Source organism: Odontesthes bonariensis, chromosome 14, assembly GCF_027942865.1.
Source record: "Odontesthes bonariensis isolate fOdoBon6 chromosome 14, fOdoBon6.hap1, whole genome shotgun sequence".
In the NCBI taxonomy this organism is placed as follows: domain Eukaryota; kingdom Metazoa; phylum Chordata; class Actinopteri; order Atheriniformes; family Atherinopsidae; genus Odontesthes; species Odontesthes bonariensis.
Genome location: NC_134519.1, coordinates 37,845,441 through 37,860,941, shown reverse-complemented (window position 1 = coordinate 37,860,941; position 15,501 = coordinate 37,845,441). Strand labels below are relative to the sequence as shown.

Below are 15,501 nucleotides of genomic sequence, written 5' to 3'. Positions count from 1 at the left end.
CCCCTCCACTGCCCTGCAGAGTTCCATCTCCCTGCATGTCCTGGCCGGCAGCTGGAAGCAGTCTTTGCGGTGCGTTCAGGTGACATCTGGTTTGTACAGATGCTGGTACCATGAGAAGATGCAGCAGCCTATAAGAGACCTTAGTCCTGTGAACATCTGAGGAAAACTCTGACCATGCCCAGCCAAGCCCTCCAGTGTTCTTCTTCCCTGAACAGAATGATGGAGTCATTCTCTTCAGTGCCCCCACTCACCTTCCAGGCCTGTAGCTGGGCCCGTAGCTGGGCCCGTAGCTGGGCCCGTAGCTGGGCCCGTAGCTGGGCCCGTAGCTGGGCCCGTAGCTGGGCCGGGCCTGTAGCTGGGCCCGTAGCTGGGCCCGTAGCTGGGCCCGTAGCTGGGCCTGTAGCTGGGCCGGGCCTGTAGCTGGGCCCGTAGCTGGGCCTGGCCTGTAGCTGGGCCTGTCCTGTAGCTGGGCCTGTCCTGTAGCTGGGCCTGTAGCTGGGCCTGGCCTGTAGCTGGGCCCGTAGCTGGGCCTGGCCTGTAGCTGGGCCTGGCCTGTAGCTGGGCCTGTCCTGTAGCTGGGCCTGTCCTGTAGCTGGGCCTGTAGCTGGGCCTGGCCTGTAGCTGGGCCTGGCCTGTAGCTGGGCCTGTAGCTGGGCCTGTAGCTGGGCCTGTAGCTGGGCCCGTCGCTGGGCCTGGCCTGTAGCTGGGCCTGGCCTGTAGCTGGGCCCGTAGCTGGGCCTTTGTCTGCACATGTCTACAGCTCTTAGCTTTCTGTCCAACTGGCCTTTTGGCTTCTTTTCTTTTTTACCTTTCAGCTTCATTATGGCCTCTGCTTGCTTCAACACCTCTTTGGACTAATACCAAATGGGAATACTTGGATTTAACCCCCTGGATTCAATACTTGAATTGTAAGAAATTAATCTAGTTATTCTGTCCTTGGGAGCATATGTTAGGCTGTCTGAAGTCACCAGCAAGTGTACAACTCCCCAAAAAACCAACTCTGCCTGGCACGTGGAAGCAGACTGAAGCAGCTGAAAGGTGGACTCATCTGCCCACAGAACTCGTGTCCTCTGGTTTTCTGTCCATCTGAGATGAGCTGGGGTCCAGAGAACTGGGCCATGTTTTTGCACAGAGCTGATATATGGCTTCCTCCTGGTGTGGTGCAGCTTCAGCTCACATTTCTGGACCGTGTTGAGTGGAAATGCTTCTCCCAGCTCCTCCTGAGCCCATGTGGTAGTATGGATCATGGTGGCCGTATGGATCATGGTGGCCGTATGGATCATGGTGGCCGTATGGATCATGGCTGTATGGATCATGGTGGCTGTATGGATCATGGTGGCCGTATGGATCATGGTGGCCGTATGGATCATGGCTGTATGGATCATGGTGGCCGTATGGATCATGGCTGTATGGATCATGGTGGCCGTATGGATCATGGCTGTATGGATCATGGTGGCTGTATGGATCATGGTGGCCGTATGGATCATGGCTGTATGGATCATGGTGGCTGTATGGATCATGGTGGCTGTATGGATCATGATGGCTGTATGGATCATGGTGGCTGTATGGATCATGGTGGCCGTATGGATCATGGCTGTATGGATCATGGTGGCCGTATGGATCATGGCTGTATGGATCATGGTGGCCGTATGGATCATGGTGGCCGTATGGATCATGGTGGCCGTATGGATCATGGTGACTGTATGGATCATGGTGGCCGTATGGATCATGGCTGTATGGATCATGGCTGTATGGATCATGGTGGCTGTATGGATCATGGCTGTATGGATCATGGTGGCTGTATGGATCATGGTGACTGTATGGATCATGGTGGCCGTATGGATCATGGCTGTATGGATCATGGTGACTGTATGGATCATGGTGGCTGTATGGATCATGGCTATATGGATCATGGCTGTATGGATCATGGTGGCTGTATGGATCATGGTGACTGTATGGATCATGGTGGCCGTATGGATCATGGTGGCCGTATGGATCATGGCTGTATGGATCATGGTGGCCGTATGGATCATGGTGGCCGTATGGATCATGGTGGCCGTATGGATCATGGTGGCTGTATGGATCATGGTGACTGTATGGATCATGGTGGCCGTATGGATCATGGCTGTATGGATCATGGCTGTATGGATCATGGCTGTATGGATCATGGTGGCTGTATGGATCATGGCTGTATGGATCATGGTGGCTGTATGGATCATGGTGACTGTATGGATCATGGTGGCCGTATGGATCATGGCTGTATGGATCATGGTGACTGTATGGATCATGGTGGCCGTATGGATCATGGCTGTATGGATCATGGCTGTATGGATCATGGTGACTGTATGGATCATGGTGACTGTATGGATCATGGTGGCCGTATGGATCATGGCTGTATGGATCATGGTGGCCGTATGGATCATGGTGGCCGTATGGATCATGGCTGTATGGATCATGGCTGTATGGATCATGGTGGCCGTATGGATCATGGTGGCCGTATGGATCATGGCCGTATGGATCATGGTGGCCGTATGGATCATGGTGGCCGTATGGATCATGGTGGCCGTATGGATCATGGTGACTGTATGGATCATGGCTGTATGGATCATGGTGGCCGCATGGATCATGGTGGCCGTATGGATCATGGCTGTATGGATCATGGTGGCTGTATGGATCATGGTGGCTGTATGGATCATGGCTGTATGGATCATGGTGGCTGTATGGATCATGGTGGCCGTATGGATCATGGTGGCCGTATGGATCATGGCTGTATGGATCATGGCTGTATGGATCATGGTGGCCGTATGGATCATGGTGACTGCATGGATCATGGTGGCCGTATGGATCATGGTGGCCGTATGGATCATGGTGGCCGTATGGATCATGGTGGCCGTATGGATCATGGTGGCTGTATGGATCATGGCTGTATGGATCATGGTGGCCGTATGGATCATGGCTGTATGGATCATGGTGGCCGTATGGATCATGGCTGTATGGATCATGGTGGCTGTATGGATCATGGTGGCCGTATGGATCATGGTGGCCGTATGGATCATGGTGGCCGCATGGATCATGGTGGCCGTATGGATCATGGTGGCCGTATGGATCATGGCTGTATGGATCATGGTGGCTGTATGGATCATGGTGGCTGTATGGATCATGGCTGTATGGATCATGGTGGCTGTATGGATCATGGCTGTATGGATCATGGTGGCTGTATGGATCATGGTGACTGTATGGATCATGGTGGCCGTATGGATCATGGCTGTATGGATCATGGTGACTGTATGGATCATGGTGGCCGTATGGATCATGGCTGTATGGATCATGGCTGTATGGATCATGGTGACTGTATGGATCATGGTGACTGTATGGATCATGGTGGCCGTATGGATCATGGCTGTATGGATCATGGTGGCCGTATGGATCATGGTGGCCGTATGGATCATGGCTGTATGGATCATGGCTGTATGGATCATGGTGGCCGTATGGATCATGGTGGCCGTATGGATCATGGTGGCCGTATGGATCATGGCTGTATGGATCATGGCTGTATGGATCATGGTGGCCGTATGGATCATGGTGACTGCATGGATCATGGTGGCCGTATGGATCATGGTGGCCGTATGGATCATGGTGGCCGTATGGATCATGGTGGCCGTATGGATCATGGTGGCTGTATGGATCATGGCTGTATGGATCATGGTGGCCGTATGGATCATGGCTGTATGGATCATGGTGGCCGTATGGATCATGGCTGTATGGATCATGGTGGCCGTATGGATCATGGTGGCCGTATGGATCATGGTGGCCGTATGGATCATGGTGGCCGCATGGATCATGGTGGCCGTATGGATCATGGTGGCCGTATGGATCATGGCTGTATGGATCATGGTGGCTGTATGGATCATGGTGGCTGTATGGATCATGGCTGTATGGATCATGGTGGCTGTATGGATCATGGTGGCCGTTTGGATCATGGCTGTATGGATCATGGTGGCTGTATGGATCATGGTGGCCGTATGGATCATGGTGGCCGTATGGATCATGGCTGTATGGATCATGGTGGCCGTATGGATCATGGTGGCCGTATGGATCATGGCTGTATGGATCATGGTGGCTGTATGGATCATGGTGGCCGTATGGATCATGGCTGTATGGATCATGGTGGCTGTATGGATCATGGTGGCTGTATGGATCATGGTGGCTGTATGGATCATGGCTGTATGGATCATGGTGGCTGTATGGATCATGGTGGCCGTATGGATCATGGTGGCCGTATGGATCATGGCTGTATGGATCATGGTGGCTGTATGGATCATGGTGGCCGTATGGATCATGGCTGTATGGATCATGGTGGCCGTATGGATCATGGTGGCTGTATGGATCATGGTGGCCGTATGGATCATGGCTGTATGGATCATGGTGGCTGTATGGATCATGGTGGCTGTATGGATCATGGTGGCTGTATGGATCATGGTGGCTGTATGGATCATGGTGGCCGTATGGATCATGGTGGCCGTATGGATCATGGCTGTATGGATCATGGTGGCTGTATGGATCATGGTGGCCGTATGGATCATGGCTGTATGGATCATGGTGGCCGTATGGATCATGGTGACTGCATGGATCATGGTGGCTGTATGGATCATGGTGGCCGTATGGATCATGGTGGCCGTATGGATCATGGTGGCCGTATGGATCATGGTGGCTGTATGGATCATGGCTGTATGGATCATGGTGGCCGTATGGATCATGGCTGTATGGATCATGGTGGCCGTATGGATCATGGCTGTATGGATCATGGCTGTATGGATCATGGTGGCTGTATGGATCATGGTGGCCGTATGGATCATGGTGGCCGTATGGATCATGGTGGCCGTATGGATCATGGTGGCCGTATGGATCATGGTGGCCGTATGGATCATGGCTGTATGGATCATGGTGGCTGTATGGATCATGGTGGCTGTATGGGGCTGTATGGATCATGGTGGCTGTATGGATCATGGTGGCTGTATGGGGCTGTATGGATCATGGTGGCTGTATGGATCATGGTGGCGTGATGACGGTTTCTCCTGCAGTGCTGCCTGAGGGCTCCCATCTCCTCCAGCAGGGGTTTCTGTCCTCGGCCTTTCCATGCTGAGGTTTCCCCAGACTCCCTGAATCTTTCACAATATTCTGCACTGTAGATGCTGAGAGACCAAAGTTCTTTACAGTCTGAGGAACACTTGCTGAACTTAATGATGATTCTCTTGTGGAGATTCAAAGAAGTTTTTATTTAAAAAGACAGAAATGTAAAACCTTAGGGACAGGTCTGTGGATAAATGACCTGGGCTCATGGATTTCCTTTCCGTCTACATCATGAATAGTGGTAATGTTAGTAGGACGATGACTGCGAGGAGAGGCCCATCAATGGAGCTGTGAGGCTCTGAGTGCTGATCTTGCATAGCCTGGGTTCTGCAGGAGGGCTTTAATGGCACCTGGCAGATATGTTGGAGTAAGGACACCGGCTGTGTCCCTCTGTCCTGCTCATCAAACAGGAGCTTCAACAGCTCTTCAACTTTGACCTCTACATGGTTCACTGTGGCACCAACCATTAATGTGACACCTGTTTTTCCATTCACACAAGGGGAAGGTGAGGCTTGCATGTTCAGTTCAGACTGAGCATCTTTCATGGAGACAACAACTGTTTAACCTCTGCTGTCTGACCTTGAAGAGTGGTGCAGTGTGGGCCCTCTGCAGAGACTCCTCCAGACTGAAGGTGAACAGCACCTCGGCCTCCGCGTCCCGCAGAGCGAAACTCTGCTCGTCTGCAACGCACACACACACACACACACACACAGACACACACACACACACACACACAGACACACACACACACACACACACGTTTAAAAAAATACGTAATGACCAGTGACAGCTTTCTCTGGCCATGTGTTTGTCCTCTTTTGTCTCCTCTCAACAGGAGGTCCAACATACCCACAAACTTCTGGCTCCTCCAGCTCTCCTCCAGCCAGTCAGGACTGACGATGTGCTTCACCACAGACATGGCAGTGAGGAACTTAACGGTGCGAGTCACCTTACTGGCCAGCAGGTGGGTGGCTTTCTGACTGCTGTCTACCACTTCACCACCGAGAGCATGCAGCCTCTGCAAAAGACCAGGGGGGACAGTTAGACAGCACAGGACACAGTCATACAGCAGAGGACACAGTCAGACAGCAGAGGACACAGTCAGACAGCAGAGGACACAGTCAGACAGCAGAGGGGAAATTCAGACAGCAGAGGACAAAGTTACAGACAGCAGAGGACATAGTCACAGAGAGCAGAGGACACAGTTAGACAGCAGAGGACACAGTCACAGACAGCAGAGGACACAGTCACAGACAGCAGAGGACACAGTTAGACAGCAGAGGACACAATTAGACAGCAGAGGACACAGTTAGACAGCAGAGGACAGTCACAGACAGCAGAGGACACAGTTAGACAGCAGAGGACATAGTTACAGACAGCAGAGGACACAGTTAGACAGCAGAGGACACAGTTAGACAGCAGAGGACATAGTTACAGACAGCAGAGGACACAGTCAGACAGCAGAGGACACAGTTAGACAGCAGAGGACACAGTCAGACAGCAGAGGACACAGTCACAGACAGCAGAGGACACAGTCACAGACAGCAGAGGACACAGTCAGACAGCAGAGGACACAGTTAGACAGCAGAGGACGCAGTTAGACAGCAGAGGACACAGTCACAGACAGCAGAGGACACAGTTAGACAGCAGAGGACACAGTCAGACAGCAGAGGACACAGTCAGACAGCAGAGGGGACAGTCAGACAGCAGAGGGGACAGTCAGACAGCAGAGGACAGTCAAAGACAGCAGAGGACACAGTTAGACAGCAGAGGACAGTCACAGACAGCAGAGGACACAGTTAGACAGCAGAGGACACAGTCACAGACAGCAGAGGACACAGTTAGAAAGCAGAGGACAGAGTCAAAGACAGCAGAGGACACCGTCACAGACAGCAGAGGACACAGTTAGACAGCAGAGGACACAGTCACAGACAGCAGAGGACGGACACAGACAGCAGAGGACACAGTTACAGACAGCAGAGGACACAGTCAGACAGCAGAGGACACAGTCACAGACAGCAGAGGACACAGTTAGACAGCAGAGGATAGTCACAGACAGCAGAGGACACAGTCACAGACAGCAGAGGACTCAGTTAGACAGCAGAGGACAGTCACAGACAGCAGAGGACACAGTTAGACAGCAGAGGACACAGTCACAGACATCAGAGGAAACAGTCACAGACAGCAGAGGACTCAGTTAGACAGCAGAGGACACAGTCACAGACAGCAGAGGACACAGTCACAGACAGCAGAGGACACAGTAAGACAGCAGAGGGGACAGTCACAGACAGCAGAGGACACAGTCACAGACAGCAGAGGACACAGTCACAGACAGCAGAGGTCAAAATTAGACAGCAGAGGACACAGTCACAGACAGCAGAGGTCACAGTTAGACAGCAGAGGACACAGTCACAGACAGCAGAGGACACAGTTAGACAGCAGAGGACACAGTCACAGACAGCAGAGGACACAGTTAGACAGCAGAGGACACAGTCACAGACAGCAGAGGACTCAGACAGCAGAGGACACAGTTAGACAGCAGAGGACACAGTTAGTCAGCAGAGGACACGGACACAGTTAGACAGCAGAGGTCAGAGTTAGACAGCAGAGGACACAGTCACAGACAGCAGAGGACACAGTTAGACAGCAGAGGACACCGTCACAGACAGCAGAGGACACAGTTAGACAGCAGAGGACAGTCACAGACAGCAGAGGACACAGTTAGACAGCAGAGGACACAGTTAGACAGCAGAGGACACAGTCACAGACAGCCGAGGACACAGTTAGACAGTAGAGGACACAGTCACAGATAGCAGAGGACACAGTCACAGACAACAGAGGACAGTCACAGACAGCAGAAGACAGTCACAGACAGCAGAGGACTCAGTTAGACAGCAGAGGACACAGTCACAGACAGCAGAGGACATAGTTAGACAGCAGAGGACACAGTCACAGACAGCAGAGGACACAGTCACAGACAGCAGAGGATTCAGTTAGACAGCAGAGGTCACAGTTAGACAGCAGAGGGGACAGTCACAGACAGCAGAGGACACAGTCACAGACAGCAGAGGACACAGTTAAACAGCAGAGGTCACAGAGAGCAGAGGACATAGTCAGACAGTAGAGGGGACAGTCAGACAGCAGAGGGGACAGTCAGACAGCAGAGGACACAGACAGCAGAGGACAAAGACAGCAGAGGACACAGTCACAGACAGCAGAGGACACAGTCACAGATAGCAGAGCAAACAGTTAGACAGCAGAGGACACAGTCACAGACAGCAGAGGAAACAGTCACAGACAGCAGAGGACACAGACAGCAGAGGACACAGTTAGACAGCAGAGGACACAGTCACAGACAGCAGAGGACTCAGACAGCAGAGGACACAGTTAGACAGCAGAGGACACAGTTAGTCAGCAGAGGACACGGACACAGTTAGACAGCAGAGGTCAGAGTTAGACAGCAGAGGACACAGTCACAGACAGCAGAGGACACAGTTAGACAGCAGAGGACACCGTCACAGACAGCAGAGGACACAGTTAGACAGCAGAGGACAGTCACAGACAGCAGAGGACACAGTTAGACAGCAGAGGACACAGTTAGACAGCAGAGGACACAGTCACAGACAGCCGAGGACACAGTTAGACAGTAGAGGACACAGTCACAGATAGCAGAGGACACAGTCACAGACAGCAGAGGACAGTCACAGACAGCAGAAGACAGTCACAGACAGCAGAGGACTCAGTTAGACAGCAGAGGACACAGTCACAGACAGCAGAGGACATAGTTAGACAGCAGAGGACACAGTCACAGACAGCAGAGGACACAGTCACAGACAGCAGAGGATTCAGTTAGACAGCAGAGGTCACAGTTAGACAGCAGAGGGGACAGTCACAGACAGCAGAGGACACAGTCACAGACAGCAGAGGACACAGTTAAACAGCAGAGGTCACAGAGAGCAGAGGACATAGTCAGACAGTAGAGGGGACAGTCAGACAGCAGAGGGGACAGTCAGACAGCAGAGGACACAGACAGCAGAGGACAAAGACAGCAGAGGACACAGTCACAGACAGCAGAGGACACAGTCACAGATAGCAGAGCAAACAGTTAGACAGCAGAGGACACAGTCACAGACAGCAGAGGAAACAGTCACAGACAGCAGAGGACACAGACAGCAGAGGACACAGTTAGACAGCAGAGGACACAGTTAGACAGCAGAGGACTCAGACAGCAGAGGACTCAGACAGCAGAGTTCACAGTCACAGACAGCAGAGGACACAGTTAGACAGCAGAGGACACAGTCACAGACAGCAGAAGACACAGTCACATACAGCAGAGGACACAGTCACAGACAGCACAAGACACAGTCACATACAGCAGAGGACACAGTTAGACAGCAGAGGACACAGTCACAGACAGCAGAGGACACAGTTAGACAGCAGAGGACACAGTTAGACAGCAGAGGACACAGTCACAGACAGCAGAGGACACAGTCACAGACAGCAGAGGACTCAGACAGCAGAGGTCACAGTTAGACAGCAGAGGACACAATTAGACAGCAGAGGACACAGTCACAGACAGCAGAGGACACAGTTAGACAGCAGAGGACACAGTCACAGAAAGCTGAGGACACAGACAGCAGAGGACACAGTCACAGACAGCACAAGACACAGTCACATACAGCAGAGGACACAGTCACAGACAGCACAAGACACAGTCACATACAGCAGAGGACACAGTCACAGACAGCACAGGACACAGTTAGACAGCAGAGGACACAGTCACAGACAGCAGAGGACACAGTTAGACAGCAGAGGACACAGTCAGAGACAGCAGAGGACACAGTTAGACAGCAGAGGACACAGTCAGACAGCAGAGGACACAGTCACAGACAGCAGAGGACATAGTTACAGACAGCAGAGGACACAGTTACAGACAGCAGAGGACACAGTCACAGACAGCAGAGGACACAGTTAGACAGCAGAGGACACAGTCACAGACAGCAGAGGACACAGTCAGACAGCAGAGGACACAGTCACAGACAGCAGAGGACACAGTCAGAGACAGCAGAGGACACAGTCACAGACAGCAGAGGACACAGTCACAGACAGCAGAGGACACAGTTAGAAAGCAGAGGACAGAGTCAAAGACAGCAGAGGACACAGTCACAGACAGCAGAGGACACCGTCACAGACAGCAGAGGACACAGTCACAGACAGCAGAGGACACAGTTAGACAGCAGAGGACACAGTCACAGACAGCAGAGGACACAGTCACAGACAGCAGAGGACAGTCACAGACAGCAGAGGACACAGACAGCAGAGGACACAGTTACAGACAGCAGAGGACACAGTCAGACAGCAGAGGACACAGTCACAGACAGCAGAGGACACAGTCAGACAGCAGAGGATAGTCACAGACAGCAGAGGACACAGTCACAGACAGCAGAGGACTCAGTTAGACAGCAGAGGACAGTCACAGACAGCAGAGGACACAGTTAGACAGCAGAGGACACAGTCACAGACATCAGAGGAAACAGTCACAGACAGCAGAGGACTCAGTTAGACAGCAGAGGACACAGTCACAGACAGCAGAGGACACAGTCACAGACAGCAGAGGACACAGTAAGACAGCAGAGGGGACAGTCACAGACAGCAGAGGACACAGTCACAGACAGCAGAGGTCACAGTTAGACAGCAGAGGACACAGTCACAGACAGCAGAGGTCAAAGTTAGACAGCAGAGGACACAGTCACAGACAGCAGAGGTCACAGTTAGACAGCAGAGGGGACAGTCACAGGCAGCAGAGGACACAGTTAGACAGCAGAGGACACAGTCACAGACAGCAGAGGACACAGTTAGACAGCAGAGGACACAGTCACAGACAGCAGAGGACTCAGACAGCAGAGGACACAGTTAGACAGCAGAGGACACGGACACAGTTAGACAGCAGAGGTCAGAGTTAGACAGCAGAGGACACAGTCACAGACAGCAGAGGACACAGTTAGACAGCAGAGGACACCGTCACAGACAGCAGAGGACACAGTTAGACAGCAGAGGACAGTCACAGACAGCAGAGGACACAGTTAGACAGCAGAGGACACAGTTAGACAGCAGAGGACACAGTCACAGACAGCCGAGGACACAGTTAGACAGTAGAGGACACAGTCACAGACAGCAGAGGACACAGTCACAGATAGCAGAGGACACAGTCACAGACAGCAGAGGACAGTCACAGACAGCAGAAGACAGTCACAGACAGCAGAGGACTCAGTTAGACAGCAGAGGACACAGTCACAGACAGCAGAGGACATAGTTAGACAGCAGAGGACACAGTTAGACAGCAGAGGACTCAGACAGCAGAGGTCACAGTTAGACAGCAGAGGACACAGTCACAGACAGCAGAGGGGACAGTCACAGACAGCAGAGGACACAGTCACAGACAGCAGAGGACAGTCACAGACAGCAGAAGACAGTCACAGACAGCAGAGGACTCAGTTAGACAGCAGAGGACACAGTCACAGACGGCAGAGGACATAGTTAGACAGCAGAGGACACAGTTAGACAGCAGAGGACACAGTCACAGACAGCAGAGGATTCAGTTAGACAGCAGAGGACACAGTCACAGACAGCAGAGGACTCAGACAGCAGAGGTCACAGTTAGACAGCAGAGGACACAGTCACAGACAGCAGAGGGGACAGTCACAGACAGCAGAGGACACAGTCACAGACAGCAGAGGACACAGTTAAACAGCAGAGGTCACAGAGAGCAGAGGACATAGTCAGACAGCAGAGGGGACAGTCAGACAGCAGAGGACACAGACAGCAGAGGACACAGACAGCAGAGGACACAGTCACAGACAGCAGAGGACACAGTCACAGACAGCAGAGGACTCAGACAGCAGAGGACTCAGACAGCAGAGGAAACAGTCACAGACAGCAGAGGACACAGACAGCAGAGGACACAGACAGCAGAGGACACAGTTAGACAGCAGAGGACACAGTTAGACAGCAGAGGACTCAGACAGCAGAGGACTCAGACAGCAGAGTTCACAGTTAGACAGCAGAGGACACAGTCACAGACAGCAGAAGACACAGTCACATACAGAAGAGGACACAGTCACAGACAGCACAAGACACAGTCACATACAGCAGAGGACACAGTTAGACAGCAGAGGACAGTCACAGACAGCAGAGGACACAGTTAGACAGCAGAGGACACAGTCAGAGACAGCACAGGACACAGTTAGACAGCAGAGGACACAGTCACAGACAGCAGAGGACATAGTTACAGACAGCAGAGGACACAGTCACAGACAGCAGAGGACTCAGACAGCAGAGGTCACAGTTAGACAGCAGAGGACTCAATTAGACAGCAGAGGACACAGTCACAGACAGCAGAGGACACAGTTAGACAGCAGAGGACACAGTCACAGAAAGCTGAGGACACAGTTAGACAGCAGAGGACACAGTCACAGACAGCACAAGACACAGTCACATACAGCAGAGGACACAGTCACATACAGCAGAGGACACAGTCACAGACAGCACAGGACACAGTTAGACAGCAGAGGACACAGTCACAGACAGCAGAGGACACAGTTAGACAGCAGAGGACACAGTCAGAGACAGCAGAGGACACAGTTAGACAGCAGAGGACACAGTCAGACAGCAGAGGACACAGTTAGACAGCAGAGGACACAGTCACAGACAGCAGAGGACATAGTTACAGACAGCAGAGGACACAGTTACAGACAGCAGAGGACACAGTCACAGACAGCAGAGGACACAGTCAGACAGCAGAGGACACAGTCACAGACAGCAGAGGACACAGTCACAGACAGCAGAGGACACAGTTAGACAGCAGAGGACACAGTCACAGACAGCAGAGGACACAGTCAGACAGCAGAGGACACAGTTAGACAGCAGAGGGGACAGTCACAGACAGCAGAGGACACAGTTAGACAGCAGAGGACACAGTCAGACAGCAGAGGAAAGTCACAAACAGCAGAGGACACAGTCAGACAGCAGAGGGGACAGTCACAGACAGCAGAGGACACAGTTAGACAGCAGAGGACACAGTCAGACAGCAGAGGACACAGTCACAGACAGCAGAGGGGACAGTCAGACAGCAGAGGACACAGTTAGACAGCAGAGGACAGTCACAGACAGCAGAGGACACAGTTAGACAGCAGAGGACAGTCACAGACAGCAGAGGACACAGTTAGAAAGCAGAGGACAGAGTCAAAGACAGCAGAGGACACAGTCACAGACAGCAGAGGACACAGTCACAGACAGCAGAGGATAGTCACAGACAGCAGAGGACACAGTTAGACAGCAGAGGATAGTCACAGACAGCAGAGGACTCAGTTAGACAGCAGAGGACTCAGTTAGACAGCAGAGAACACAGTCACAGACAGCAGAGGACACAGTCACAGACAGCAGAGGACACAGTTAGACAACAGAGGACACAGTTAGACAGCAGAGGACACAGTCACAGACAGCAGAGGACACAGTTAGACAACAGAGGACACAGTCACAGACAGCAGAGGACTCAGGTAGACAGCAGAGGGGACAGTCACAGACAGCAGAGGACACAGTCAGAGACAGCAGAGGACACAGTTAGACAGCAGAGGACACAGTCACAGACAGCAGAGGACACAGTTAGACAGCAGAGGACACAGTCACAGACAGCAGAGGTGACAGTTAGACAGCAGAGGTCACAGTTAGACAGCAGAGGACACAGTCACAGACAGCAGATGTGACAGACAGCAGAGGACACAGTCACAGACAGCAGAGGACACAGTTAGACAGCAGAGGACACAGTTAGACAGCAGAGGACACAGTCACAGACAGCAGAGGACACAGTTAGACAGCAGAGGACACAGTCACAGACAGCAGAGGACTCAGACAGCAGAGGACACAGTTAGACAGCAGAGGACACAGTCACAGACAGCAGAGGACACATTTAGTCAGCAGAGGACACGGACACAGATAGCAGAGGACACAGTCACAGACAGCAGAGGACTCAGACAGGAGAGGTCACAGTTAGACAGCAGAGGACAGTCACAGACAGCAGAGGACACAGTTAGACAGCAGAGGACACAGTCAAAGACAGCAGAGGACACAGACAGACAGCAGAGGACACAGTCACAGACAGCAGAGGTCACAGTTAGACGGCAGAGGACAGTCACAGACAGCAGAGGACACAGTTAGACAGCAGAGGACACAGTCACAGACAGCAGAGGACATAGTTACAGACAGCAGAGGACACAGTTACAGACAGCAGAGGACACAGTCACAGACAGCAGAGGACACAGTTAGACAGCAGAGGACACAGTCACAGACAGCAGAGGACACAGTCAGACAGCAGAGGACACAGTCACAGACAGCAGAGGACACAGTTAGACAGCAGAGGGGACAGTCACAGACAGCAGAGGACACAGTTAGACAGCAGAGGACAGTCAGACAGCAGAGGACACAGTCAGACAGCAGAGGACACAGTCACAGACAGCAGAGGGGACAGTCACAGACAGCAGAGGACACAGTTAGACAGCAGAGGACACAGTCACAGACAGCAGAGGACACAGTTAGAAAGCAGAGGACAGAGTCAAAGACAGCAGAGGACACAGTCACAGACAGCAGAGGACACCGTCACAGACAGCAGAGGACACAGTTAGACAGCAGAGGACACAGTCACAGACAGCAGAGGACACAGTTAGACAGCAGAGGACACAGTTAGACAGCAGAGGACACAGTTAGAAAGCAGAGGACAGAGTCAAAGACAGCAGAGGACACAGTCACAGACAGCAGAGGACACAGTCACAGACAGCAGAGGACACAGTCACAGACAGCAGAGGACACAGTTAGACAGCAGAGGATAGTCACAGACAGCAGAGGACTCAGTTAGACAGCAGAGAACACAGTCACAGACATCAGAGGACACAGTCACAGACAGCAGAGGACTCAGACAGCAGAGGACACAGTTAGACAGCAGAGGACACGGACACAGTTAGACAGCAGAGGTCAGAGTTAGACAGCAGAGGACACAGTCACAGACAGCAGAGGACTCAGTTAGACAGCAGAGGACACAGTCACAGACAGCAGAGGACACAGTTAGACAACAGAGGACACAGTTAGACAGCAGAGGACACAGTCACAGACAGCAGAGGACTGCTATAGGCCTAGACTGCTGGGGGGCCTCATCTGACACACCTTTCTTCACTTTACTCTCTTTATGTATATGTGATATTATTGTGGTCATTAACTCGTGTTTCCCTGTTCCAACAGATATCCTTTGAATGGTGTTACAGTGCCGCCGCCGCTGCGGCCCTCCCCCCCTTTCTGTCTTCTCAAACCCCAGCTGGTCGAGGC

At 52.3% G+C, this 15,501-nt stretch overlaps 1 protein-coding gene across 3 annotated transcripts in view; it reads right to left on the bottom strand.

Moving 5' to 3' along the window:
• The window catches only part of paxip1 (PAX interacting (with transcription-activation domain) protein 1), a 63,742-nt gene that overhangs the window by 12,464 nt on the left and 35,777 nt on the right, over positions 1–15,501 (bottom strand). For all 3 annotated transcript variants that reach the window (XM_075484226.1, XM_075484227.1, XM_075484228.1), the window contains exons 18-19: positions 5,980–6,148; positions 5,710–5,810 (exon numbers count right to left, since the gene is read on the bottom strand). In XM_075484226.1, the coding sequence (XP_075340341.1) occupies positions 5,710–5,810; positions 5,980–6,148 (270 nt within the window). The remainder of the gene's footprint in view (positions 1–5,709; positions 5,811–5,979; positions 6,149–15,501) is intronic.